This window comes from Curcuma longa, chromosome 21, assembly GCF_044706935.1.
Source record: "Curcuma longa cultivar G26 ecotype Majalengka, Jawa Barat chromosome 21, ITB_CL_G26_1.1, whole genome shotgun sequence".
NCBI classification, from domain to species: domain Eukaryota; kingdom Viridiplantae; phylum Streptophyta; class Magnoliopsida; order Zingiberales; family Zingiberaceae; genus Curcuma; species Curcuma longa.
In genome coordinates, this window is record NC_133881.1 from 13,445,676 (window position 1) to 13,473,542 (window position 27,867).

The window sequence follows — 27,867 nt, forward strand, 5'->3', positions numbered from 1 at the left end:
CAAGGACATCATGCACAAAATCGAATGCATCAACATGAAAAATGTGACATACAGATTATGGCATACATGGAAGAACAAGGACTCAAGGACTGCAATAAGCGACAATGCTTGTGATCTCATTTTCTCGCAAGGGGGCATAAATATGGTCAATTAGACCGTTAAAGGGCCAACCAGTCCTCACCCTTCTCGCTCCCTTTTACAAGGCTCTATTCCCCCTTTGCATATCATGCGAGAAGCAAGAAGAAAGACATCATGCCTAGGTGAAGACATTACCGATCCAAGGGATTATCTGCGATATCTCGATGATAAATGAAGATATCATTCTCATTGCCAAAGCTATTCTGGTGGAGAACGATTCATACGGAATCAAAAAGGATTCTTTGCTACGCTGATATTGTAGGCAGCCACTGCAGCAGTGGGCTACATGGTGAAAGGCACCATCCTGCAGTTTTTCCTGAGCCTGTAATTCTGGAAAAGAACAAGAACTAGAATCAGCAGGAAGAAATAAAGAGAAAAGAATTATAAAATCTTTTGCTCTTACATTTACAAGATGTACATGAGAGATTAAGTTTTTTTTTTCCTTTCAGAAAAATGTTTCGATCAAACAACATTCAAATGGCCAACTTAAGTTTCAGGTTTGGTCCGAGTATCTTCCTTGAAACCCTTGCTGAGAATATCATAGTTGATTGATGCAAGCTGCGACAGATTCTAATCACCAAAGAGGAGATTTCAGAATCAAGTTAACAGAAATGCAAAGGTCAAAAAGCATGTCTATGTAAGTTAAGCAACAATTTACGAAAATATATAAATGTTGGCTATTCTAGCATCCACACAAAAACTTAATGTCAAATTTCTGCAAACAAAGATTAAAAAAAACAGATTAACATGAAGGGTTAAGTTAAACATATTAACTACTTGTATGAGAAATTCCACAAAGGACTAGTATTGGAGAATAGAGAAACAGCCTTGTATAAAGATAAGATCCATGCAGTTGACATTGATACAGGATGAACTTTCTAAACATGGACAAAGCTTCTACATCATTTTCTTAGGAAAAACGTCAGTCCTGCTCTAATAACAGCACAGCCAACAAACCAACAAGATTCCTACTAAAAAGACGGTCGGTGTCCAAGCAAGACTGATTGATTATTGGCATGCTGTCAGACAACACATTGATCTAAAAAGCTGCATACTAGCAGTAGTTTTAGTTGACAAATTTTGGCAATTAAAGGGCTTGTACATCATGAAAATTTTCAGATGATTTTGGTCTCGGAGAGAAAACATTCAGTTTGAACAGCAACGGTATACATCAATTCTTTGACCCATACAAGCCAAAGATAAATAATAGAAAATGCCACCATTATGTTGCTACAGAGTCATACAGCAGTATTGAGTCTATTGACGAATTCCAGCAAGATGGTAGAGGAAATAGTTTTGATGATATCAACAAAAGTAATGGGATGTAGTTGGGAAAACATTATGTTGAGCATGCGAAAAATCAGGTTTTTTATGAGGTTCAAGCGTACAAAATTCAAACCTAAATTGATCTGGAACTAATTCACAATTCATGGCATGAATGCCATGGCAAAATTTTCACATGCCACTGGAAATATTGGGCAGCACACCAAAACTGTAGAACCTTCCACAATTTAAAAATACTTGATCAAAGGAATATAAACAAAACCATTACTGGACTGGCCTCAATTATTTTTTTAAAGAACTACCTAGACCTGTTTTTTTTAAAACAACTTGGCATGGCTTCATCACATTTGCAATTGAGATGGATCAATATGGGTTAGGAAAAACTTCTTCAGATAAACAGATGACAAAACCAATGGACCAAGAAAACACTACATGTATATTGGCCAGCAATACATGTGAATTATCGTCAAGCCTTATCGATATAACTGCCTCTCTACTTAGCAAGTCATCTATGAAATCATGAATCCACGACAAGAAATGTGAAATTTCTTTTCAACCAACCATGACCAAATTCCAGAGCCTCACATAACTATACATACTCAACATGCTAATTAAAATAAAAAATCTATGGTGTAAGTTCTGTTAAATATGATACATGAAGCAATTTTTGCGATGGTATATGCCAGGAAAAAATTTCAATCTCCAAACTGAGTTCAGTATATATAAATATATTATATTAGTATTTAATAAAATCAATCACATGCTAGCGAGAGGTTTGGAATTTCAAAAATAGCCACAAGCACTAGACCAAGGGAAAAGGTGGACATATTTCAATTTGAAATTTATTTTACAAAAAAAAGGGTTTTAGAATTACTGGTGTTCTCTCACAGGCAAAAAATAATCCTATGCCCAATCACACAATTACCTGATTAGTTTTACAACTGATGAAATAATCTTATTTATTATCCCAAATCAATAAGTTGGTTGAGCATTTTGTTCTAGCAGCCTACCCACAAATGCAAGGCCCAGTGGTTCTTGATAAACAATTAATGTACTTGCCATGTATATCCATGTACAGCATTGATGCATGCCAACTATTACTAGGATCGACATAGAGGTTAGCTAGCATGTTGCAAGAGAAACTCCATTAAAGCATACTGAATTCTAAATTTGATGCATATAAATGCCAAATTCAAACTCATACCCGATGTGAAAGGTTAGAAAGTCACATATCCACTTGTAAAATTTACACCTTTTCCAAGTGAAAAGGAAGATCCATATAAAAAAAAGTGCTTAACCACAACTTTTTCCTTGTATAGCAAGCGTTTGGGGATCCAATGACAAGTTTGATTCTACATTTGCACTGAAGTTACTGATGTTAAAAGCTACTGTCTCTTTTCTTTATTAACACTGATGCCAACAATCATCAATGATTAGCATATCCATTCGGAATAATGCAGGATGAAATCTTTACAATGTTATCTTGTCTCTGCTGTTTTCCATTATCAATACTTTATTAAGAAACCCCAAAGAGTGCCCATGGTACTTGCAACGCCATCTACTTTAAAAAAATAAAAAGATGAGCCAACACAAGAAAGTATATAATTGATCTTAAATTACCTTGAAAGAGAAGTTACTAAATGAATAATTAACGGACGAGTTGGAATCAAATTCAGCAATTCCTCCACATTCATCACCCTGATTAAGATAATTCACAGATGAAGAAATCAACAGAGAAACAAAATTCAATATTCTAATATAAACTATAAATTTATCAAAATGACAATACAATTGAATGCGTGGTTAGGGACTAGTGAGCAAGTATGAAATGTTACAAGTTCTATACCTGTTCATCATGATTGTTGCTTGTACAACTACTGTTTCCACTTATACTTCCATTATCACTAGAATCTTCAAACTCACTGGCTTCATATATCTGTTCATCTGAAGGATTCCAAGAATAACGACTAGTGAAATAGCTGGTATCTAGTGCATTATCAGATGAAGGAACAAATGCAGCCTGAGGAAAGTTGAAGCATTAGTAGATATATTAAATTATATAGTAAAGAAAACAGAATAACAGTAATTGTCACCTTCTGTCTTGCTAGTGTGTCCCAATTGATATCCTTAAAAAACATATGTTCCTTCACCTGGAAGAGTGCATTTTCACATAAAAAAATTAAGACCATCAAGCTCACCATATATGAAATGTGCCCATTGTTAGTGGAAATGCCAATACACTTACTTCTGATGCACCTCTCGCTCCGAGTCTTTGATGAGGATCTTCAGTCAATAATCTGGAAATTTGACAGCAATCATGAATAATTGTGTCCTAAATATCTACCAAAACCAAGACTAGACCAAATAAATGAACAAGACACAAGATAACCTTTATGGCAAATAAAGATAATGTTTCATAAGGAAATATGTAACAAGCAATTGAACTCTTTTGCTCACGGACAATTATCTAGTTTACAGTTTTCTAGAAAAGAATCATTAAAGAATTGAAAATTAACAATCTAAAAAAGATTTTTGTCATTAACCTTCAGACATCATTCTATAAAAAATTTATTTCTTATATAATGCTTGACCTTTTAAAAAAAGAAAAGCATTATTAAGAAAATTATTAGAAATGGAAAAACAGAAATAAAAACAGTGAAGTGTGGTGTGAACTGCTCCCGTAACCAAAACCAAACAAAGCCTTAGTGTTGTGGAGAAAAGTCATAAATGTGCAATCGAATATTCTTGAAAAAAAATACATTTGGAAATTTTAATTTCCATTTTCAATGATCAAGTACGTTTTTTCTTATTTTGTTTATAGCACTATCCAATACATAAATAATAAATTTGAATAATATTATTAAAAGAAAAGAATCTGTATTCCTGATAAAATATTGAATAACTCATATTAATTGTATAAGTAATTTTTGTCAGTTTACCTATCCATATTCATCCTATAATTAATTCTTACACCCAATAAATTTACAGAATTACTCCATGCCAAAGTTTTGGTCTCCACTTAGAATGGTTCAATTTTAGTAACATGTCATCTTGATAGTTGACACTTCAGCTCATTTCAAAGTGTTCCAAGATCAATTTAAATGTTTAAAATCTTATAATCCTCTCCCATATGAATTGTTTGCCTCCAAATATATGCCTATAGTCATCCTTGTTAGAATCGCAACAATTCACAATTCATATCCATGATATATTATGTTTGATATATAAAACAATACAATTCTTAATGAAATGAAAGAAAAAATAATGTATAGTTTGTACATTGTCATCAATGGAGATATAAAACTATTATAGATATATCTTATTTGATCACCATAAAATTCATGATTCAATATGATTCTTGTTTTAAAAATTCATCAAAGTGGTTCATAATAGAGAACCTCAAATTGACAATCTTGCATATAGTAATTTTAGAAAGTCAATTGAAGCCAAAATCAAATATGCCCCAATTGCTTGCTACTGTCAAACAACTGACTTAGGTAGCTGATCAGTATGGAGAATGGAGAAGCTAGCTTCTACACTAATCAATTGTTGGTTCTTTCTTAATCTCAATTCCAATTAATTAGTATCCACTCAAGAACAAGCAATTCTAATAAGAGATTGTTGAAGGTCACAATAGCTTAAAGTGAGTCGGTGTAATTCAAAAGCTCAAGGTCTAGTGCTAAGGAAGAAGATGATTACAGAATTTTATATATTTTTATCTTCTTTTATTCCTATTCTTTCCCTAACAAGTAATCAGCGTACAATTCCTAATGTTTCCACTCAATTTCTTCTTGTCACTTCCACCATGGAATTTGCTCCCACTTACTTCCCTCAGAACGAACAAAAAAAGCCATAAAGTATGTCTACTAGAGTGGATGAAGAGGGGAAACAAAGGGGAAAAAAACTATGAAGAGGAATAGTGGTCAGAAAGTAGAGAGAGGTTTTATCTACTTGAGAAGAGAGGGGGAAAGGTGATGAATTGGGATTTTATTAATTTTAAATCGATTTATTCTTGGGCTTTTACATGAAAATGATCATTTATTGAATCGATTTGACCATATTTGTCCCATATTGCATAATTTGATGTTTGATATAATTTTTATGATTTAATGGTGATTTTTTGGCATTAAATGGATTTTTATTGATTTTAGAGCTAAATCGGATCCGACTCGAGCTCAACCGCGGTCAAATCAAATCAAATTGTCAAATTGATCAAGCCAACATGAAGGACATGATCTGGATCGAGCCTGATTAAAATTTCTGAATTTTTTGGAAGCTCTAAGATGCCCTAAAGCCTAGATCAAATGCTGACCGCTGGATTCCAAGATCAACGGCTGAGATTGAATGATTAATCAAGGGTATATAAGCCAAACATTAATCGATGAACAGTGTCTCGCCGACACTGTTCATCATCTCCCCACGGAACCTCCTCTACGCGACGACGTAGCAGCACGGCGAGTCCCTTCCTCCCAAACCAATTCCGTTCAATCCCTTGCTCCTTGAAGAATCCAAAACCGGTCGATTGGGTATAATTTGGCAGCTGGACGAGGAGCGGCGGCGAGTTTTTCTCCGGCGGCTTTTTCCCTGTTTCTGCGATTTCCGGCCATCCGCGGCTTAATCCGACGCCGCACGCTTTGGAGGGGTTCTCCGAGATTCGTGGCTAGCTCCTGCAACATCATCAAACCAATCGGAGTGAAGAGAAGCAAGAGAATCCAGTTGCAGCTTCAATCCGACGCCGCGCAAGCCACCGTCAGTGCTGTAGAGGGTTTCTTCGGCAATTTCGTGGTTCGGGAAGCGAGGAAACAATACCAGGGATCGCGTTGAGGGCTCTAGAGGATCAATGAAGCTGGTTTGACACCCAGCTAAGGAACAATCGGAAAAGGGATGGGTTGGAGAAGTTTCTGAATTCTGTTTTTCTCATTTCTGCAGTTTGTTTCTGAATTTGTTTCTGTTTCATTGCTGAATTTGTTCGCAACCTCTGTTAATCAGTCTTTCGAATCCTAAATTGATTTCTGTTGTTAATTCCTTTTGTTAGTCAAGTTTGTTTGGTTTAGTTAACTGTGATTCTCGGATTTGAGCTTGCCAATTTCTTTACCTCTGAAATGCTGAGAAAATGCACTGTAGCGTGCCAAATGGGATTCATGTATCAGTTTCCATAATTGCTAGCCTTAAGTTTCGGTTTTAGCTATTTCTTAGGTGGATTTGGATAGATACATTGCAAGTTGGGCTTGTTATTTGAAAATCAAATTGTCTCACTAGTTTAGTTTGATTTCTTTTCCTTAATCCTTATAGCTATCTACATTTCATGCTTCATGAGGAATCCGAGTCTTGCATTAGAGTCTAGCACGCAATAAATTTAAATTTTGATTCCTTGCCATTTGATGACATTGAATTTACACTTCACAATTAGATATGGCATGTTTCATGGTTAAAGTCATAGGTTTGATACTTTGAATTGAATTGCATTGCTAGATTAGGAGTTAAATTCATTTGAATAGCATTCCGATTTCATTAACTCATTGAATTTCCATTTGCATTTCATTCCAAAAAAATCCCCAAAATCCATTTTCATTGAAAACCCAAAAATACGACATCGAAAGCTCAAATTAGGCGATTTTCTACTAGTCCTTGGAAAAACACGACTCGAGGCCCCTATACTTCATTTATTTGTATTTATCGTGGGTTTTCGATATTTTTACAAATTTTAATTTGAAGCCCTATCGTGACACCTAGTTTAGGACTTGTCAAAAGGCCAAATAAGAGAAGATGACAAAATTAGACCTAGTTTTGTTTGTTCCCAAGACGTGAAGTCAGATAGCCTTTTCACCACTTTGGAAAGCTTCTATGTTCCATCTATTTTTTGACAGAACCAAAGGGAAAAGGGGCTCCAAACTGTTCCCTTCTTTCTCTTTACCTTTTTCTTCTACAAAAGTAGATAAGGGAACCTTCTTGCTTTCCCCTTTCTTTCCCTCTATTTGGGTTGCAGCCTATAAAGATCTTTGAGAGATTGAGATGAGCCACCCATCCAATGGCTTTGATACCAATTGTCAATGGCAAAGAGAAGACTACACGAGGGAGGATAACTAGTGCCATCAACATAGGAGAGAATGCAAGCTCTCTCTTAAGAGGGGAAAAACTCATTTTGTTAGAACAGAATATTAGACATGGAATTGCCCTTTAGTCCCATCAGTACATAAACAAAGATTATGGTTAGTGATAGTGTCTTAAACACAATCAGATGGTAAAGGATAATAAAAGAACTAGAGATCACTATTGTCATCTCATAAGAAAATCAATATACTTTGACGCTTGTGAGTGGACCTTTGAAAAAGTTGCATATACACGTATGGTTGGCTATGTTGCTAGCCTCATGTAATCAACTCAGGACCTATCACTCCTGGTAACAGGGTAATGGGAGAGTATATTGAACACTTAATTCAATGAGTGGCCAGGTCAAGAAATCTATGCATAGTAAAACAAGTTGAGGAGAGTTATCAACTTGGTATTACTTCCAATAGGTCATGGTTGTTTGAAACATATAATTTTAGAACATACACTAATCTAGGACCTAAGAGTATGTCATCATATAAAATGATAAAAAATTGAACTGCATGGTAACTATGTGAAAGGACTTTTGTGGAACCGCCTACTGGCTACAACAACTTCCTACTGTTGTAGCCGTACTCTTGATGTCATGCTAGAGGCCAATTAAGACTACTGCACCTGAATTGATGAAAAGGACTTTGATTATTTAAGTGCACTATCAACATCTCTAGGAGTCGACAAAGTGACTTGAGCTCTTGATATAAAATTTATGTAGCTCGAGGGACAAAAAATGCATAATTAAGAGTTATTTTTCTAATCAATTAATTAGAGTTAATCATTCTAATTAAATTGGAATAATTAAGGGTGAACTTATTCAATTAAATTATAAATCTTAACTGTAAAATTAAGAGACAATTTATGCAATTGAAATTGAGGGTCAAATTAAAATTACTCGAGTTAATTAAATTTCAATTTGGAATTTTTAAAAACTAAAATTAATTTATAGAAGAACCAATTTTGAGAATTGTTTCCCAAGAGTTGGAAAATTTCTATACATCTAGAAATTTTAAAATTAATCAATTCCTAATTAATCATTGTTAAATTATGAATTAGTTCCTAATTTCTCTAATCTTTTAATTAGTTACATATGATTTTATGGTCTGCATTAAAGGAAGGGTGGGAACCATCTTTATAAATGAGATCTAAAGACAATTCTAATCATATGACCTATTCGCACCCCTCCTCCCTCTCTCTCACTTGTGTATCAATGTTGTGCCAATAACAAGAATGCCACCTCTCTCTTCCTTGTTTGACACTAGCACCTTCATTTTAAGACAAGAAATCCAATCAATAAAATGGTATACCCTTTATATTGAAATCTCGATTGGTTTGCATTTCGATTTGTTCTAACATTATACGAAAAAAACATGCTTGCAAAAGATTAAAAATATCTACTTCTGTGGACCAGTGGAATTTCTTCCAATTCAATGATCCCAATAGTTAAAACCCTGGATTAAAATCTCATGTTGTGCCGGTCAAAACATTTCGTTCTGTCTGCTGACTGGCACCGGCACGAGTTCGTGCGACCACCAAGAAGGCGTCGCAGGAACCCTACAGCCGTTGCAAAAGCATCATGCGAGCTCCCCTGCCACCATGAAGGTGTCAGGGCTCAAGAGAGGGGGTGTTTTTTCGCCAAGAGAAATAATCAAACTAATTAAACTTATATTAATAATTTCAATCAACTCCTAGCTATAGTTGAGATAATCCAAATAGGCTAAATTAAACCGTAATAAAATTATCTCATTAATTTAATATATATATATATATATATATATGAAAATATATAATAATAAAAATTATTTATTTACCATATGCGAGTGTCGCAATCCCATATTTTGTTTTTCTTTTTTTTAAAATTATTTTTTTATATATTAAATTTTTTATTTCTAATTAATATATTTTATATTTTTAAAATACCAAAACCATATCAATACGGCACGATACAGAACTGAAACTGTATCGTTCTAGTCATAAATCGAACTCCGATACAGTTCGAGATTTTAAACCATGGTTACAACTCTTCCCAAACTTAAATAAGCTTGGTCTTACAAAACTTGGTTTACATTATTCCTTGTACTATGCATTATGAAGTAAGCCATTATACATACCTTGGTTCATGACACCCAATATAAACTATTTCAATTAAAAGCAATAACAATCACAAAAGCAAAATGTAAAACAGATCAATACAATGAGTAAGAATAGGCAGTAAGATTACACTTTCACTGCTGATTTGAAGCACAAACAGGTTGGTGACGTAAAATAGATTAGAACATGGATTCAAGAGAATTCAACCATGGAGCAGTTTGAAGTGCTCTGCACTATATGGAACTGTTTTTAGCATCCATTCCATAGAACTTAAGCTCATTTTGTAAGTTTTAGAAACAGTAACAGGACTCAAACTCGCAATTCAACAGATCCCAACAATTAATCTATGAGTGCAAAAGGGAAAAACAAAAAGCATGTAATACAGAAGAAGTAAATAAAAGCTAAATTGAGAAGAGAGAGGTAAGTAAAGTATCAGTTTCCCTTTAAAAAAAAAAATTGAGTCAGATATGCTTTTAAAGAAAAAAAATAGAAATCAAAAAATTAAAAACTTTCTCCATACATGGATAATTATCCCCATTCAAAAATGGCAACAAACAAACCGAAACGACAATAATAGGAGGGGCAGTGATCACAGTACAACTAATAATGCAATAGCAATATACGAGTTTACTGAAAGAAATCCTTGTCAAAAAAACAGATTAAATAATTAAAAGTGTACATTGTGCAAATCTTACTTGTCAATAAGATCATATGCCTCAAAACTCATCTCTTCAGGTACTCGGGGCCAAGGTATTTTACGATTCAAAATATTGTCAAATATTTTCTGCAAAGTGTCAAGAAACAAAGCGAATATTTGGTAATTTTCACTAAATAAACATAAGTAAATGAAGCAGTTAAATGGCCAACATAACCTAATATTTTGAGATTATTTTTGAGCAACTGATTAAGTCCAGAATCCAAGCTATTACATAGCACAAAAAAGTTCATTATCACTCACCAGTTCACTTAAACAAATAAATAAGCATAGTCATCTGAAGGTACATTGTCATTGTCACATGTTGAAGAGATTGGACAAGATGAAAATCATGAAAACCAATCATAACTTATGCCAGTTAAGAGGATGAATTGTTTATTTATGATATCTGATACCAATTTAAACAACCATTTACAGTTACTAAAGAAAACTAGATCATTAGTTGGGCGGAACAAAGGAGCATAACATCAATAAGTGGACTTGCTAGCTTACTTGCTTGTTGAATAATGAAAGAGGTAGGGTACTACCTACAATTTTTAACAATAATTATGAAAATAATATCATGTGGCATTGACAATTAGCTAGCCTCAAAAAGGTTGAGCATGGAGCCAAACTGAAATGAAATTATAAAATTAAAAGTGATATTTTTGAAAGTCTAAAGGTAATGCATTTTGCCAAAAAATAAAAAAGTGCAGAGGAACATACCAAATTCATGACATGAGTATTATCTAATAACCCAATTAATTAATCATAAAAACATATGAGCTAAGTGTTCAGCTAGAGACAAACTTACTGAACATCACAAAAATTATTCTTAAAATTTATAATTGGACAAAAATCTAAATATATTTGAAGCCATAGCAGATACGGTGAAGCATGTAAATGATCAACAGGATATATAAAGGAAATAGTTTTAATGAGTTTTCTGGTGGATAATAGATTTGAAGGGCAGTGACGGAGAAGATTGGCGAACAGCAATTAACACTTGTTGGTAAGGTTATGATGGAAGTTCTTATTCATGAGCCTTTAAGATCAAAATTCTTCCATGACAGGCTTATTATAATTTTGCTAGTATCATGTCTTAAAGAGCATCAATACTGCAAGTATCTTGAATTTAAAAACCTGTGGATGCGCTGCATTGAATGGTGGAATTCCAACAATAAGCTCAAAGAGAATGACACCAACAGACCACCAATCTGCACTTGCACCTGCAGAGATAATACTATTATTAAGTGATGTGAAACAACATGATTTAAGATTCATAAAAAATTAGATAGGCGATACAAACCGTGTCCTGTTCCTAGAAGTATCTCTGGTGCTAAATAGTCAGGTGTGCCAACAGCAGACCGTTTCTTCCGAGAATCACGCTGATTCAATTGCTCAGACACAGACACCTGGGGTTCATCTTCACCATATAATGATGTCCCACTAACAGCAGGCCCAGATAGATCATCCGTGCTGTTAATAAGACCAACCTTGGAAAGACCAAAGTCGGTCAACTGTGAAGATATAGAATAATCAGAAAAATAGTAGAAATATCAAAGAGAATGAAACATGAAATGCTCAATCATATGTGATAAAATAAAGAAACAGAAATGAATATAGAAATAATCATGTCAAATGGTATTTAGGTGTTTATTTAACTTTGGGGCAAAATATTTATCCTTTCAAAATTATAAAATTGCATATTTTAATTATAAAATTTAATATTGCATATATGTCTCTCTGCATCTGTAATTGTCTTGTAATGTTATTAATTTAAGCAAAAGTCATGTTAATGATGTTTGGTTAGAATCAAGATTTAAAATCTCAACTGTGTTGAGGTTTCAATCCCAGACGATACAATTTCAATACTGTATCGTGTTATACCGATATAGTTTCGATATTTTTTAAATATAAAATATATTAATTAAAATAAAATTTTTAATTTAAATATTTAAAAATATAAAAAAATAAACTAATTTTTAAAAAAATATGGGATAATTTTATTAGGCTTTAATTAAGCTATCTAAATTATCATAAATATAGCTAAGAGTTTAGTAAAATTATTAACCTAAATTATTTAATTAAACCTAAGTTTATAACCTACACTCCCGCCCCTGTTCTACACGAAGCGCCCGCGGCAAGGTCAACGACAACCTCCGCACTAGCACGAAGCGTCCAGACCGGTCGTCGAGCCAGCACGATGCGTCTGAACGCGTCACCAAGTTTGCGCGACATATCCGGACGCATCACCAAGCTCACGCAAGGTATTCGTGGGGCCTCAAGGTGTGTTGACACCAGAGGCGTGCTTGTGTCGTATCGCCGGGCCAGTGCGACACGCCCGGATGCATCGTCGGACCCGTGCGACGCGTCCATGAGGCCTCAAGGTGCACCAGCAGCAGAGGTGTACCTATGCCGATGTCGGTCCTCCGAGGGAACGAAATATTTCACCTATATCGAACAAAATGGCACGAGATTTTAAACCTTAGTTAGAATTATATTACCCAAAATTCCCTAATGATAATTTTGATATTAATTTTGATTTTCTTTTCTCTTCAACTCAATTGCTTTGTATCTTATTTCCTTTTAATCATCTTTCTTCATATATCTATCATTCCAAAATATTAAATGAATAAGCTTCAAAGTCCAAACAAATAATTAAAAAATATTGATAAGAGATTAAATTCACATTTCATATAATTTTAATATTAATGGATAACATTACCAATTATAAGCATTAAATTATTTGAGAACGATAAAAACCCTAATGGCATATAAGGCTCAAATATGCAGAATAATATTTTGTATGAGCAATTTAACCTTTTAACTCCAATATCAAGAAACAGTATGTCGTCGTTTTCAGAGAAAACCTAGCAATATTTTTGTGTAAACACTACCCACAAATCTTAGGTATCAGCAACTAGAACTTCATATATGCACATACAAGAAGTACATGACCACACACATTTTTGTGTACAAGTCTATCTGCAAACATTCATAAAAAAGGGAATGGTGGATTCATTTAATGAAAGGCAGTCTATTGAGATTAACTTTGGTGATGCAATAAGACCCAACTTCTCATAGTAGGCCTGCATATTGACCTGCTGGTGCTTCATGGCTGTGTTACCTAAACAGTTCCTTTAATATAACCATCTTATATTTGTTTTAAAAAAAAGATAACCATCCTGTATTTGTTTAAAAAAAAAGACTAGTGATCATTACCTGAAGCCTTGAACTAAGCTGCTAGTGATAAGTTCAAAATATTGTGATTGTATTTATTTGTATAGGATTGATTCTATTTGATCATCTTCTTTGCTTCCAGAGGTTCTGAATCAGAAGTCTAACCATGCTAGCTAACTGGCAAACTACTTATGCCCTGGCCCCTTCCTCTCATTATCACTGTTAAGACAAGATCACTTGGCTACTGGGATTCCCTTTTCTAGCACCACAAACTCATCTCCCAAAAAAATTCATTCATCATTATCATTTCAAAAAGAGCATTGATGACAGACTAGCTAAAGTCTAAAGGACAAGTAAAGTAAATGCATCATTTTCATAATGATCCCTACTTGGATTGACCAACTTGCATCTGGATCCATAAAAGCCAATCCAACTTCTGCTGAACTCAATCACTTGTAATCCCTCTGAGGTTGGAGCAGCAGTTTTGGTGAATCTTCAATTTTAGAGAGCCTGTGGGCCTAGATTGTAGATCAGCCTAGCATGAAAGCATGCCTCAGTTTAGGTGAGGGAAGAATGTTAGGACCATATACGTGGTCCTGGCATGCCTGCAAGGACAGGTTCCACCTAAGCACTTGCCAGTCCAAGGGCCCACCGAGCAAAATCTTTGTACAGAAAGTAGACAAAGTTCAACATATTAAATTTAACTATCAGGGTCAGTACTAGAATCAACCTGGAATATTATCATTTGGTGCCAAGCTATATCAGCAGTTGACACAAGTCAGCACAAGTACAACCATAACCGACATGGTTTGGGACTGAGTAGATAAAGGTCAAGGTATAAAATTGAAATATCAGTGCCAATACTAGTATCAACCTGGAATATTATCACTCAGTTCCAGGTCATATCAGCAAGTGACAAAAGTCAGCACGGGTAGAACATAACAGGTAAAAGGCATGGTGTGGGACTGATCCATCCTACCTCTTAGATGTTCTCTCACTTAGCTTGTTTACTTCCAAAAACAAAAATATAACAATGTTGGAGTATACTGAAAAGACTAGCTCTTTTGTATATAAACATTTCATGAAATAAAGGAATCATGTTTTGGTCAAATGGTTGCAATAGATTAGACTTGTAACATGTCCCATTAATTTACATTGTAGATAACATGGTGTCTGTGAGACACAGAAGATCATGATTATCAGCTCCTTGTAAATTATAAATTAAGGCTCACAACCAAGATGACTTTGGACAAACCATCGGGAACGGTTGTAGTGTAATTCAGTAACTGTCTATCTTGACTGTAGAATTACACTAGTACACTTTGTGTGTATTGAGTAGGACCATTGAGGTTGTTCAATTTACGCTGACTCATGAATTGAACAAGACCTCAGTTATTATACTTATGCACTCTTAATCCCGATATAATAAACGGGCACATATATTTAGTAACTATCACTTTGATTTACCAAAGGGTGAGATCTTTCCGTCAGATCAAATATTCTCGGTAAGTTGGGTGATATTACTATCTATATGGTGTGCCGTTAATTATAGAAGGAATCCGTGTCCCAGTAGGGCTGATGATGTCCCCTTGAAGAGCTCATAAGGATTGTCATGTCAAATCTTGCAAGTGGACTTAGTCCGACTGACAATAAGGATGAGTGGTACTATTCAAGGACATAGATGTCGATTATTGAGTTGTCAGTGAACTCAGATAATTGATGGACATACGATATCTTAAACACGGGGAGCAATGCATAAAATAATAAGAAGGAACCCATAATATAATTTGGGGATTGGATTGGTAGTGCAATAATGATCCTCTAGTGGAATGGATCGTTATTGATGGATGTAGGTGTGTATTCGGAGTTGAATACGGGATCCGAAACCCATCAGAAGGCCAGATCCAATACCTCCTCGAGGTCCCTGCTGTAGCCTAAAGAAATCTCTAAAAGATGCAATCAAACGGATGAGATTAGTTCTCAGCCGTCGGATAAGATTTAACCGATGGATGAGATTGGTTCTCAACCGTAGGATGAGTTAGTGGATGAGATCAACTTGTATCCTTGGGATTAGATCAAGTTGCATCCAATGGATCAAAATGAATAAAGAGGATTAAAAGAGATTAAATTAGAACCGTTGGATGAGATCTAGTTGCGTCCGATGGACGAGATCTCTTCGGTTCGGTTTTAATTCTCTTTGGAAGCAAGAACCGGTTCACAAGGTGAACCGAACCCATCCCCTCTATAGCCCACGCCCAAGCATGATGATTTGTGGCCATTGGATCGAAGAGATCAAGTTATATTAAAGAAGATTATATTAGAACCATTAGATGAGATTAAGTTGCATCCGATGGATGAGATCTCCTTGGTTTGTTTTTATTTCTCTTAAATATAAAGATGGAAACAAATCCTCCTTGATGTGGCCGGCCACCTCTCTCTCCATGGATATGGAAATGTTTTTTTTTAAAATAAAAACTGAGGGGGACCGCCAAGCAATCAAGGGAAGAAATAATCAACGCCTATTCTTTTCCAGATTTGGAAGTTATTTATGGAAATTATCCAAATCAATCCCTTGAAGGGAGGGGGCGGGATTGGCTTGATTGGGGGCATGGGAGGCTATAAAAGAGAGGGGGAGGGGGCGGCCAAGAGAGACACAAGAATCAGAATAGCATACGAAATCTCTCCGATTTCGCAATTGCTCTAGTTTTCTTCTCCCTCTTGGCCGGCCACTTCTCTTCTTCTTCCTCTTTCTTTTGTGTTCTTCTCTTCTCCCTTTTGGTGGCCGAATATCCTTTTGGTGGTGGTGGCCGGATCCAAGGTGGAAGACAAGGAAGAACGAAGCTGCTTCAAGAAAGAAGAAAGGCGATCCAAGACTCCATCCGGCAGAGGTTGCAGTTCTTAGTTCTCGGAAGATCGTTGCCCACACAACGTCCGAGAAAGAGACAAGGAATACAGCAGAAGATTCCGAGGTTCAAACCGGGTTCAGGTATAATTTATTTTCCGCAGTTTTATACTTAGAACTGAATATGTAAAACCGTAGATAAGTAATTTAGAATCGGCGATCCTGTGGATCGATCGACTTAATCTTCTTTGAAGATTATGTCGATTGATCCGGGCGGGATAAAATTTTTGTCCTATGGGGTTCTATGCTTCTCGGAGCGGATAGAATCCGGAACATGGGACGAAGATCCAGAACGCCAACAATAATGTGTCTTGCATTATGGGAGTGGGGAGCATTGATCCTTACATTTAAATGAGATCAACTCTTTAATTTTATATCACTAAAATCACATATCACTCTAAGGATATTTTTGTATTTCAATTGGTTAAACCACGTGTGCTCAGTACCATAGCTCAATTAACAACTATAAGCTAGAGAGTTATAATTATATAATTTTATTTACTTTTACGACACACTTATATCTTCTTATAGGAATCTGTATTAAAACTATAATGTGTCTTGTGTGATGGGAGTGGGGAGCATTGATCCTTACATTTAAATGAGATCAACTCTTTAATTTTATATCACTAAAATCAAATATCACTCTAAGGATATTTTTGTATTTCAATTGGTTGAACCACGCGTGTTCAGTAGCATAGCTCAATTAACAACTATAAGCTAGAGAGTTATAATTATACAATATAAGGAAAGACATAGAAGTCTCATCTGCCTGCCTCCCCCTCCCCCTCCCCATATGGCACAGGACTACAATAGTAAGAAGAACTTCAATTGTGGATTTACATAGAGTTTTTGCTGATTACTTAATGCCACACATTGGGTCTTAACATGTAATTACTTAAATAGATAGTTATATCATACAGTATATCGTTACTGTTGTATCTAAGACTTTAATTAACATAAAGAGCATATTTTCTGAGTTAAAACTATGGAAACTAGGTTTAATTTACCTGTAAGGCTAGGTTTATTTGGATGCAAAATACAAGGCAAACGGAAAGGAAGAGAGAAAGTGGCATAAAATTATATGTAAGAAATGTATGCTTATAAACAATACTATGACTCTTTAACTCTACCTCCCCCCACCCTCCTATTGTTTTATCCAAGTAAACCTAGACTAAGTGACAAAGTAAATTAAAAAAGGTTTAAGTTCTTTGCGCCTAATACCGCCAAAGGTTTTATTGTATGTATCAGACACACCAAAATGTCATAGGTCAAACCGGCAAATGTTACAGATACCAAAAGATCCAAATTTTATTGATACCAAAAGGTCTCAATTGTTGTCAACGCATAGCCGCATAGGAAGCATATATGTCATTCGTCCCCCCACCCTCCTATTGTTTTATCTACCTCCCCCCACCCTCCTATTGTTTTATCCAAGTAAACCTAGACTAAGTGACAAAGTAAATTAAATAAGGTTTAAGTTCTTCGCGCCTAATACCGCCAAAGGTTTGTTGCATGTATCAGACACACCAAGATGTCATAGGTGAAACCGGCAAATTTTACAGATACCAAAAGGTCTCAATTGTTGTCAACGCATAGGAAGCATATATGTCATTCGTCTCAACTAAAACAAAATGAGATTTCAAACCCTGGTTATTGTTACTCACTGGGAAAGAGAGATTTCCTTTTGGACCATGCTTGATGTGGATCTTTAGCAACCTAATGAAGCCATGCTGCAAGTTCGTGGCTAAACGCATTGTGATAGAGTCGGCTGCTCATTAGCGTTATGTTGAATAGGTAAGCAAGCACAATTCCCTATTCCCATATCATCACGTCCATTGATGTTCTAGGGTCCATTGGTACTATTATTATGAGGATAGGATACTCTAAGGTTCCATTGGTACTATTAGTGAGAGGATGGTTCCATCCGGGATACTCTATGGTCCATTGACAACATTACCACTCACCCTTGTGGCATTCATGATCTGGCATATTGTTGTTTGTTTAGTTAATTTAAACTTTCAAAGAAGGGATTTTTAATATTTTTTAGAAAATTTGAAAAAATGTAACATGAAAGCACAACGGTGTCAACTAAGAAATCAGACCTCATTGGGATTTTATTGATTTCTTTTCCAAAATAATAAGGTAAGGTAGTGACTTTATTTGCATTAACCATATCTAGGACATACATTTTTTAAATTTAATGAATGAGAATATGCATCAATTTTAAGCGTTTGAACATATTTTGAACAATTTTAGGGGTTATAGATTTATCTACTAATTACCAACTCAAAACCACTGGCATTCTTGTTATGTTTGGTCCATGGAATGGTATTAATCAGCACAATAATTATACTGAGCGAAGGGAAGGGAATTGATAATTATAGGAATGTACTTCCATCATTTAATGTATGGAATATATAAATGGGTAGGTAATTTTTGTTCCTACATTTGATTTGTAAGAAAGATATAAATAATTGACAAAGAATAGATCTTCACGGAGATAGGATAGTCGTTCGGGTAATTGGTCATCATTCTTTTAGCCCATTCCATCTTTTTGGTCTGCCCACGCGATTATAATTCCTATATTCGATTTGTAAGAAAGATATAAGTAATTGACAAAGAATAAATCCACACATTGATAAAATATCCCTTCAAATAATTCATCATCATTCTTCTAGCCCGTCCCATCCTTTTAGCCCGCTCACCCGATTCATCGATCCACCTAATCAACTTGGCACCCAGTCAATCACACCACCCAATCTACTCGGAACACTCGGCCATTCAGATCATTAAGTCTATATGGAAAGAACAAGCAATGTTCATCAGCCTACCATATCCACCTAGCTTCCCTAACATGTTTAAACCAACATGCTTATTTAAAATATATATTTCTTGGAGAATTGACTAGAGTATAAATAAATATTATCTGAAGAATAGTGTATAAATAAATATTATCTGGAGAATAAAGTAGGAACATTTGTTCCTTGTAGTGGAGTACGAAATAGTTAAGAAGCATACTTATTTCATAGAAATTTATAGGGGAGAATAGTTTTTCCAAGAACAATCAATTCTTATAGAAATTTCATGAACAATGAGCAGAAAGAACTTCAATACCTTAATATGGCCATCATGAGCAATCAATAGATTGTCTGGCTTCAGATCACGATGCACCACATGTAATGAGTGCAAGTATTCCAGTGCAAGCACCTGCAGAATTGTACCCCCAATTACATAAGGATAGAGAACAAAGTCAGAAATATTGTGAGAAAATAAATGTCAAGTACATACTACTTCTGCTATGTAAACGCGAGCAACGTCATCATCCAAGCAACCTAAATTTCTCAGTAACGAGTATAGATCTCCGCCATTCAAGTATTCCATCACAAGATACAAATTCTCCCGAGAGGTGAAAGAATAGAAAAATCGAACCTAGGATAACAAGCAATCCAATCATAGAAAGCTATTAAATGTTCCACTTATGAACAGGAAATTAAAAAAAAAAAAAAAAAAAACTTACCACAAATGGATTGCGAACCGAAATTAGAATGTTACGTTCGGCCAATATACTCTCAACAGCATTTTTGCGTATCATATCTGCTTTCTTTAAGACCTGCAAAAGGCCATATGAAAAACAACCACCAAGTCATCATCCATCAAAACAAGTTTGAGTTGGATACAAACACCATAACGACAAGGTTTCCACTTAATATTGTGCAGGGCAAAGGGGCAGTCCGAGAAATGTAGCCAAAATCAGGGCAGATTAGTATGGAGCTGTACTGAAGCAAGTCAAATTCTCATGCCTAGTCGCAAATTTGAATCCTAAGTCGCCACCCAATTATGTCCTTGTTTACTCATCCATATGGCCGCTCAGTTATTCTTTCATAATTGTTTAGTTGTCTTGAGTTGATTTGTGCAAAACAGTTTATATCATGCAATGTGAGGACCATGAGACATGACACAGAAACATTATATTCATGTGAAGGTGCATATTTTATCATCATACGTCACAACCACCCTACAAATTATGCTTATTTTAAACAACATTAACCAGCACATGAATTAGAAAAGGGCAAGTAGGTGCACAAAGCTCCCGCCAATATAGAGTCCCAAGGAAAGGTCTATTGTACATAGCCTTACCCTGTTTTGTAAGCGGTTGTTTCCATGACTAGAACTCATGACCTTCAGGTCACACAGCAGCAACTTTACCGTTGCATAAAGGCTCCCTTTCCAACACATGAATCAGAACATTTGGGAAAAAAGACAAGAAAAACACTTTGATGTGACTATCTACATGTACTGGGTCCCAACAAATTTATTGGCATGGACCATCTGTATTCAATTTGACTAGCTGCCTAAAGGTGCATGTGATTGATGGTTCTAATGACACATTCCTAACTGATACAATATTATAAGCAGGAAAATATTCAATAAGGAGGTTGAAATAAGGATATGGGATGCTGATAATGATAGAACAAATTCTCCAAAGCAACAAACAAGTCCAAACATCTAAAAGCAAAGCTCAAGAAATGTGGCATATTTAAGAATCAACAATAGTAAGTACCTTTATTGCAAAGAGATCTCCTGTAGTTCTTTTCTTGGACAAGAAAACCCGACCATAAGCCCCACGACTGATGGGCTTGATGATTTCAAAATCATCAATAGTGGTTCTATCCTTGCTGGCATGATGATGAACAGGACTTGCTCGTAAACTCCGAACTACATCATCTTCCTCATCCATAACAGTACTTAACACATCAGCCTTTTCCATATCAAGTGAAGCTACTGAATCGCAAAGCTGTAAGCACTTCTCACTATAGGACAGCACATAGGCAAAAAGTTGAAAATAGTCATATGATCGCAGGACAAGGAAAAGTAACAGGCTAGAAGTATGCAAGTGGAAGTAACTCCAATTTCAAGTCCTAAGAACCAACATATAAACTAAAATGTGAAGGAATAGTTGATAGTGATGCAAAGATCTACTTACCGATGGAGCTTCTCAATACGTGTTCCAAAAGTTTGTACAGTAAGTGCCTCAAGTTTACGCCGATTCATAACTTCTTGTAGATCTTCTAAACAAGAAACTAAATAATTCAAGGACCCTTCTCCATCTGCTGAAGCATTCGCTATGCAGCGAGCAATATCAGCAAGTTCATTCATCTACACCAATTTAGGAAAATTCAGCATCCACGATAAATGAGATGATTAGCAATAAACAACATTTTAGTAACAATGACATGCAGTTGGAGAAACTATGAATAGAAAACATTTAAAGAATTTTGTAGGAGTTACAAAGGTCTACTTATGAAATTTGTAGTAATCAATCCTTGCCCAGTAAGTATTGTAACAAAGTTTATAGTGAAATCTGTCGATCCTTCAAACATAGTTCCCCATCAACAACAATTAATCTTATTTTGCAAAACTATTCAAATAGAGAGATAATATTCTACTTTGATTAAGATATGAGGATAAATTGCATGCCCAAAGCAGCAGTAACTTGCAAATGGAATATAAAATTCCTAGGAACTGAAAGCAGCATAAAATTAAACAAATAATCAACAGGTGGCATCTAAATTCTACGTTAAGCATCAGCAAAGTGAGACATTAAGATAACACCGTTTCCTAAAATGACTTTGTCATGCAAGTAGATTCACAAACGTAAACAATTAACTAGCAATTAGATCTCGTTGTAATAATAATTAATGCATGACTTCCATGCAAAAATCAACAAAGCAAGAGTTCAAAAAGGTTAGGGACAAAAAACCCCACTTAAACACCAAATATGAAGCAGTCAACTGTGTATTTGTTTGTTCATGTGTTTATCAATTTCAAAATCCATGGGGAAGCATACAAAAGGAGATTTCATAAATTAGTTAATCACTAACAGAAAGAACCCAAGAGTGGCTGCTGACACACAGAAACCAGAGCCTATGCATTCAATCAAGCAATAACCACCTGTGGAAGATCATCACCCTCAGAAACAGCATTCTTTCCAGTCAAAAGCATGTCTATATGAGTAGCCCTTGGTGTCATTAAAGGGGATCGTGGAGTCATGCTGCCTGCTGATGAAGTAGCCACTCCTTGATCAGATTTTGCACTAGGACGGGTCTTGCAAGTCATTGATGGGAGATTTTTCAGGTCATCAAATAGAAGAGGATTCTCCGACTCATGAATACAATCAAACATCTCAGCTGAACCTAACCGTGACCAATCACTTAGTTTTGGAGAAGGAATATCAGATTCTTCAGTTACACTTGAATTAGAAACTTTTGCAACATCTGGGCTCCCATTGATATTATGTATATCTTTTTGTCCATAAGAGTCTATCATCTTCTCTAATGTTTCAGCTATTCTAATGAGACGCTCGTCAACACTCAAGCCTTTCTGGTCACATCTATCAGCAACAGTACATACCTTTGAGTGTTCTTCCACATATAAAGTAGGAACATACTCCTCACAAATGCGACACATAATTGATCCCTCTTCGGAAATACTCTGCTGATCAGCCCAAAAGCCCCATGAAACTGGATGTTGATGCTTGGAAGAACTAGATTTAGGCCTGGACACATCAACAGGGCTTACTGTATCTGGCTCAGGTGTGCTAGACATGATCAGCCTTTCATCTAAAGATCTTTCTAAATTCAAGGAGTCAGTTTTAGCATTGAGTGATTCATCAACAATTGGGTTAAACTCTTTTTGGCTCCTTGTTGCCGGTGAAGGTAGAGGCTTCCAAGAAGATATTCGCTCCCTGGTAGAAAATGGATCATCCTTTGCTATATCTTCAGAGAAGAAATCAACAGGCTTTATCTCTTGGCTTCTTTTCCATTTTAAGTTATGTTGCTCTTGACTATGGGACTTCCTTGAAACAGCTGCCTCTACAGAGTTCTTTTCAAACCTGCTATATTTACCATCTTTGGGAGGGACAGATGCTACTTCAGCAGAATGCATGATTTTCGATCCTGGATCCATAATCATCCCATCCTCAGGAAACCCATGTTCCTTGTGAAATTGTAGCAACCTTGTGCATCTAGTAAGGATAAAAAGTATGTGTGTATGTAGTTTCTTAAGCATTCCTGAGGTAAGCTCTTGGCGACGGTCATCCAAATCCTGAACTATGCCTTCACATTGAAGCCAGAATTCACCAGGTGTCATAACACAACAGCTCCTAGCAAGTATCAATAAATCCTCCAAAATTTCTTTCCACTCAGGATGATTTTCTAGATTTTTCTCCATTATACTAACCAAATCACCAGCAAAAATTGCCAGATCTGAGTTCACTTCCTCCTTTGCTTTCTCAAATTTCATCTGAATAACTTTCAAAACTTCCTGTAAGGGACAGAAATCACAAGGCAAAATATTTAATTATCATATCCAAAAACTCAAAATTCATATGAGAAAATCATTGCCACAATAAGCCTGAAAAAAATTTTAAAGTACAACATTCACCTTTAAGTTGTATGTACTTCGAGGCTTCCAAAATGGAAATGGGCGTACTCCTTTGGAACTTAGCTCATGGGAAAAACTTTTCACATCTCCAGGCTTCTTTCTTGGTGCACTGGTAGCCTGCATTATTTCTTTAAAGCGAGGAGATTCTGATTCCTTTGGCGTTTCGCAAGCATCATATCGGGACTGTATGGGCAGGTGATAGGAATTATTATTGGCTCCTTGATAAGAAATTGTCAAAAGATACATGGCAACAAAATATGATACTATTTCTTTAAATTGAATAACTGTCTGCAGATTAAATACTAAATGCAGCTGATGTCTACCTCCACTTCTGAGGCAAATGTAGCATTGCTTTTCGAATCATCATATTTACCCCGTGAGACATTAGCTTTGCCTACAAAGAAAAAATGATGTAAGTTTATTAATATAGTGGAAATCTGTTGTTACCTCAGTAGAGAGTCTTGCAAGTTTCCTAAGGTTCATAAATATAGAAATACTAGGCTAGTAAACTTGAGCAAGCAGCACAGTGTTAGATGAAAACCAGCTCATATAGCAGCATTTGGTGGGCATAGTATGGTTTGATTTTCTTTGAAGGATAAAAATTAATACATTTACATATTTCTACTTCCTGTTTTCTGAATTTAAAAGGATCATGTGAAATAACTCATGTATACATCACAACCTGATTTGTGTCCACAATTATCAAGTATCAACATAATCGCTGCTATACCCACAATAACAAACTCTGAGAAAAAGATAACAAACATAATTTTTTTTGCATAAGCTAGAAAAAAATTCCACAGCTACAGTACAATCTGTACAACAAATTCTTGAGACCATCTATATGTATTACAATATCATAGTATGTGTTTATATATACACAGTTTGGTTTGATTTTTTTTTTTTTAGTTCAGTAGACTCAATAAACCAAAGCAAAAGAACTTGAACTTATGTACAATTTCCAAATTGACCAAATATATTTAAAAAATTAAAAAAATTGATCTTATATGGTCCAAATTGATTCTCAGTTTTTGGTTTCAGTACCCACTTTTAATCAGAAAATAAAGATTATATCAGCGAGATAGCATTCGACAAAAAGTAGGAATAAAAAATCTCCACAGAAAATCAGCTGAAATAGGATGCCAAAAGCAACAAGGTAAAGCATACAACAGCCAATATTTGAAAGTCTAAAAGTTTCACAAACACTAAAATGTAGATAGTACAATAGACAGAAACAAGGTACTGTTTAGATGAAACCATAACATAAATACAGCTGGTTAACTACAATTTGTCCCTAACAATTGAAGAGAATAAAGGATCTCCTACCATGCCTGTCAGACCATAGTGAAAATGACTGATCATCAAAAGAAATTAGATTGATAGCAATTCATAAGCCAAGCAACAACATTTGCATCTTGTTAAGACTAAGAAGAAAAATATCACTTAAACAAAAAGTGAAGAAAATAAAACATACAAAGGAATAAAGAACAAATTTGTTGCTCAAGAATACACAAAGCAAGTGATAAATAAAAGAAAATATTAGAACCAATCCCTTTTTGACTCTCATAATAAACATTATAAACAAAATAGTGAATCAATTTGTATTTTTTTATAATACTTTAATGAATACATTAGCTACTTATTCTCTAAACAAGAAAATATTTCTCTTAAGGTGCTCTGGTCACAGATTCATTACTTTTCAATGTACTAGATGATTTTTAGGCTGAATGGAAATAGGATCTTACATTCCCGAACAGATGGCAAAATAGAAAGCATAAAGCCAAACTCATGTGGTAGCCAACTAGAGAAGTCATGAAATCCAGGGAAAGAAGCCTATATATGGGCTTTAAGATAAGATATAATGCTGATTAATTTGATCCAAGTGGCTAACAGCTAAATAGTGCATTAATTTGGATATACTTTTTGTTGAAGAAAGCATTATGCATATCTTTTTGGCTTCACAAAATCCCTTTAGATTCACGACAAACTTAATTTTTGTGATTTAGGATATTTCATAAAGAAATTACATTCAGTTTATGTGATACCCTTCTTGTTTATAAAAAAGTAAGCAGTATGGGGTGTTTAAACATCGAAGATACATTGGCAAATGTACAAAATTGAATTTTAGCCGAGGTTCATTCATTGATTAATTCCATGCAATCAGAATAAAGACTATGAAATTAACAAATTCACAACTTAATTTACCATCCACAAAAAGAAATTTTGCATATCAACAACCATCGTGCACGCTACATACACATAGTCATGAGAGCAGCAAAAAGTTACCAATGTTACTCTGCCGCTCAAACGAAGCATCTGCACTGACTGTTGACCACTGATTCATCCCGCTTGCGCTACGATCAGCCCAAGAGCTAGTAGACGACTCAGCGACCTTGCCTAAGGTCCTTCCATCCTTCTTCAACCTGCTACTACTATCACCAATGTTCTTTCCTCCAGCCATCGAAGTAAACCCAGCACCTCTGGACAAGTTGCTACTCCCGATACCAGAAATCCTATGCTCTCCACGGAAGCCCTCCTGCGGCAACGGCCCGGATCTAGTCTTGATCCGGTTAAGTCCAAGCGAGGAGGCCAGGATCGGGGAGAAGGATGCGACCGGAGGCGTTCCGGTGGCGTCCTTGGCCTCCACAGCCACCGTCGCCTGCATTCGGCGGAGCTTGGTTGGGGCGGAGGTGGCCGTCGGAGGGGAAGGTTTGTTTGAGAGGGAATCGGCAGCCTCCTTCCCCTTGGACTCCTTGCCATCCTTATCCTTCTTCTTGTGCAGCTGCTGCTGCAGGTGGTGCTTCTCGACGGCGTCGCGGATGAGGGTATGGGAGGGGGAGGGGACCGTGGAGGGAGATTTAGATTTCTTCTTATCGGATCTGGCGGAGGAGGGGGAATTGAAGGCAGAGCCGCCGGGGCTGTTGGATCCGTCGGGGCTGGAGGACGAATCCGACTTCTTTGACGAAAAGAAGCGCGCCTTGAACACCATCGCCCAGTCACGTCGCCTCACCTCGTCTCGCTGCTGCGAGAGCGAGGAGGGCGTCGGCAATGGAGAAGGAGGAGGTGGAGGAGGAAGAAGAAGGGGATGAACTAGTTGGGGGAGATGGGAGACTTGGAGAATTAGGTTAGAGTTGGACTAAGGCGAGGTGGACTGCTACGACCAGGCCATTTTGTTCCGCCATCGACCACGGGCGGTACACGTGTACAGGCGGGGGGAATTTCCCTTTCGGGGAATTTTTAAATTTTCAGCGCTCGCGATGAAAAGTGCGTATTAAGTAAAAAGAAACATTAATTCAGTGTCTCATCTCATTCAATTTTTCATCTTAAAAATGTTTTTATAATAATTTTAATCAAAATTATTATCATATACAGTAAAATGATTGCCCATTAAATATTATTAGCTAGATTAAAAATACTTTTTAAATTTAATTAAAATTATTTAAATTTAGTTAAAATATTTTGATATTATTTTAATAATTTTGATCGAGATGATTATAAAACAATAATAAGTTTGGTAAAATCTACTATAAACAATTCTGATTAAATTATTTGATATGATAGTAGTTTTGAATAAATCAGTTACGTTAAAATAAGTATATTTTTAATATAAAAATTAGGATAAATAGAGCACGTGCTCCTTTTCCCATAGTTTTATCGCATTTGGACGGTCCAAATCTACACTTAGTCAAATGGGCCCCTTACACCGACGAATCGGAGCCCTTTTCCAGCAAAAAAAAAAATCTTTGCAATTATTCAAGTACGATAATTACGTGACGTCACAACTTATTCCACGAATTTATGAAAAGGAAATTAAAACTGCATGGAAAAATGATCATCGTAATTGTTTTTATTATGCTTTAAAAGACTTAAAGAACATTAATTAATTTTATAAGTTTATGAAAATGCAAATCCTCATGGGTGGTCTCATTTGATACGTGGACGACACTATGACTCATCTAACATGCTCCAGTAATATTGAGCTAATGGATAAGCTTGTTGATTTAATTAAAAGGGTAATATTAAGCTAATT

At 35.7% G+C, this 27,867-nt stretch overlaps 1 protein-coding gene across 2 annotated transcripts; it reads right to left on the reverse strand.

The window, feature by feature from the left end:
• Positions 1–8: 8 nt before the first annotated feature.
• On the reverse strand, positions 9–26,953 carry LOC141814353 (putative serine/threonine protein kinase IREH1). Of its 2 annotated transcripts, none has more exons than XM_074702295.1 (18): positions 26,124–26,953; positions 24,161–24,231; positions 23,838–24,020; positions 22,347–23,717; positions 21,379–21,551; positions 20,956–21,205; positions 19,912–20,004; positions 19,686–19,823; positions 19,509–19,601; positions 11,619–11,829; positions 11,453–11,538; positions 10,311–10,399; positions 3,668–3,719; positions 3,516–3,572; positions 3,269–3,442; positions 3,043–3,120; positions 542–708; positions 9–468 (listed from the first exon to the last, which is right to left on the reverse strand). In XM_074702295.1, the coding sequence occupies exons 1-17, from the start codon at positions 26,824–26,826 to the stop codon at positions 625–627; spliced, it is 3,906 nt and encodes a 1,301-aa protein (XP_074558396.1). In that variant the 5' UTR covers positions 26,827–26,953; the 3' UTR covers positions 9–468; positions 542–624. The 2 variants fall into 2 exon arrangements, with proteins under 2 accessions (XP_074558396.1, XP_074558395.1); XM_074702294.1 differs by having other exon boundaries at positions 19,683–19,823.
• Between the last annotated feature and the right edge of the window lie 914 nt (positions 26,954–27,867).

Coding starts and splice junctions, on each gene's coding strand:
- LOC141814353 (XM_074702294.1), bottom strand. CDS start 26,826: ATGGTGTTCAAGGCGCGCTTCTTTTCGTCAAAGAAGTCGGATTCGTCC. Junction 10,400..11,452: donor TCAATGCAGCGCATCCACAG/GTTTTTAAATTC, acceptor GACACTTTGCAG/AAAATATTTGACAATATTTT. Junction 3,720..10,310: donor GCATATGATCTTATTGACAA/GTAAGATTTGCA, acceptor TCAAATTTCCAG/ATTATTGACTGAAGATCCTC.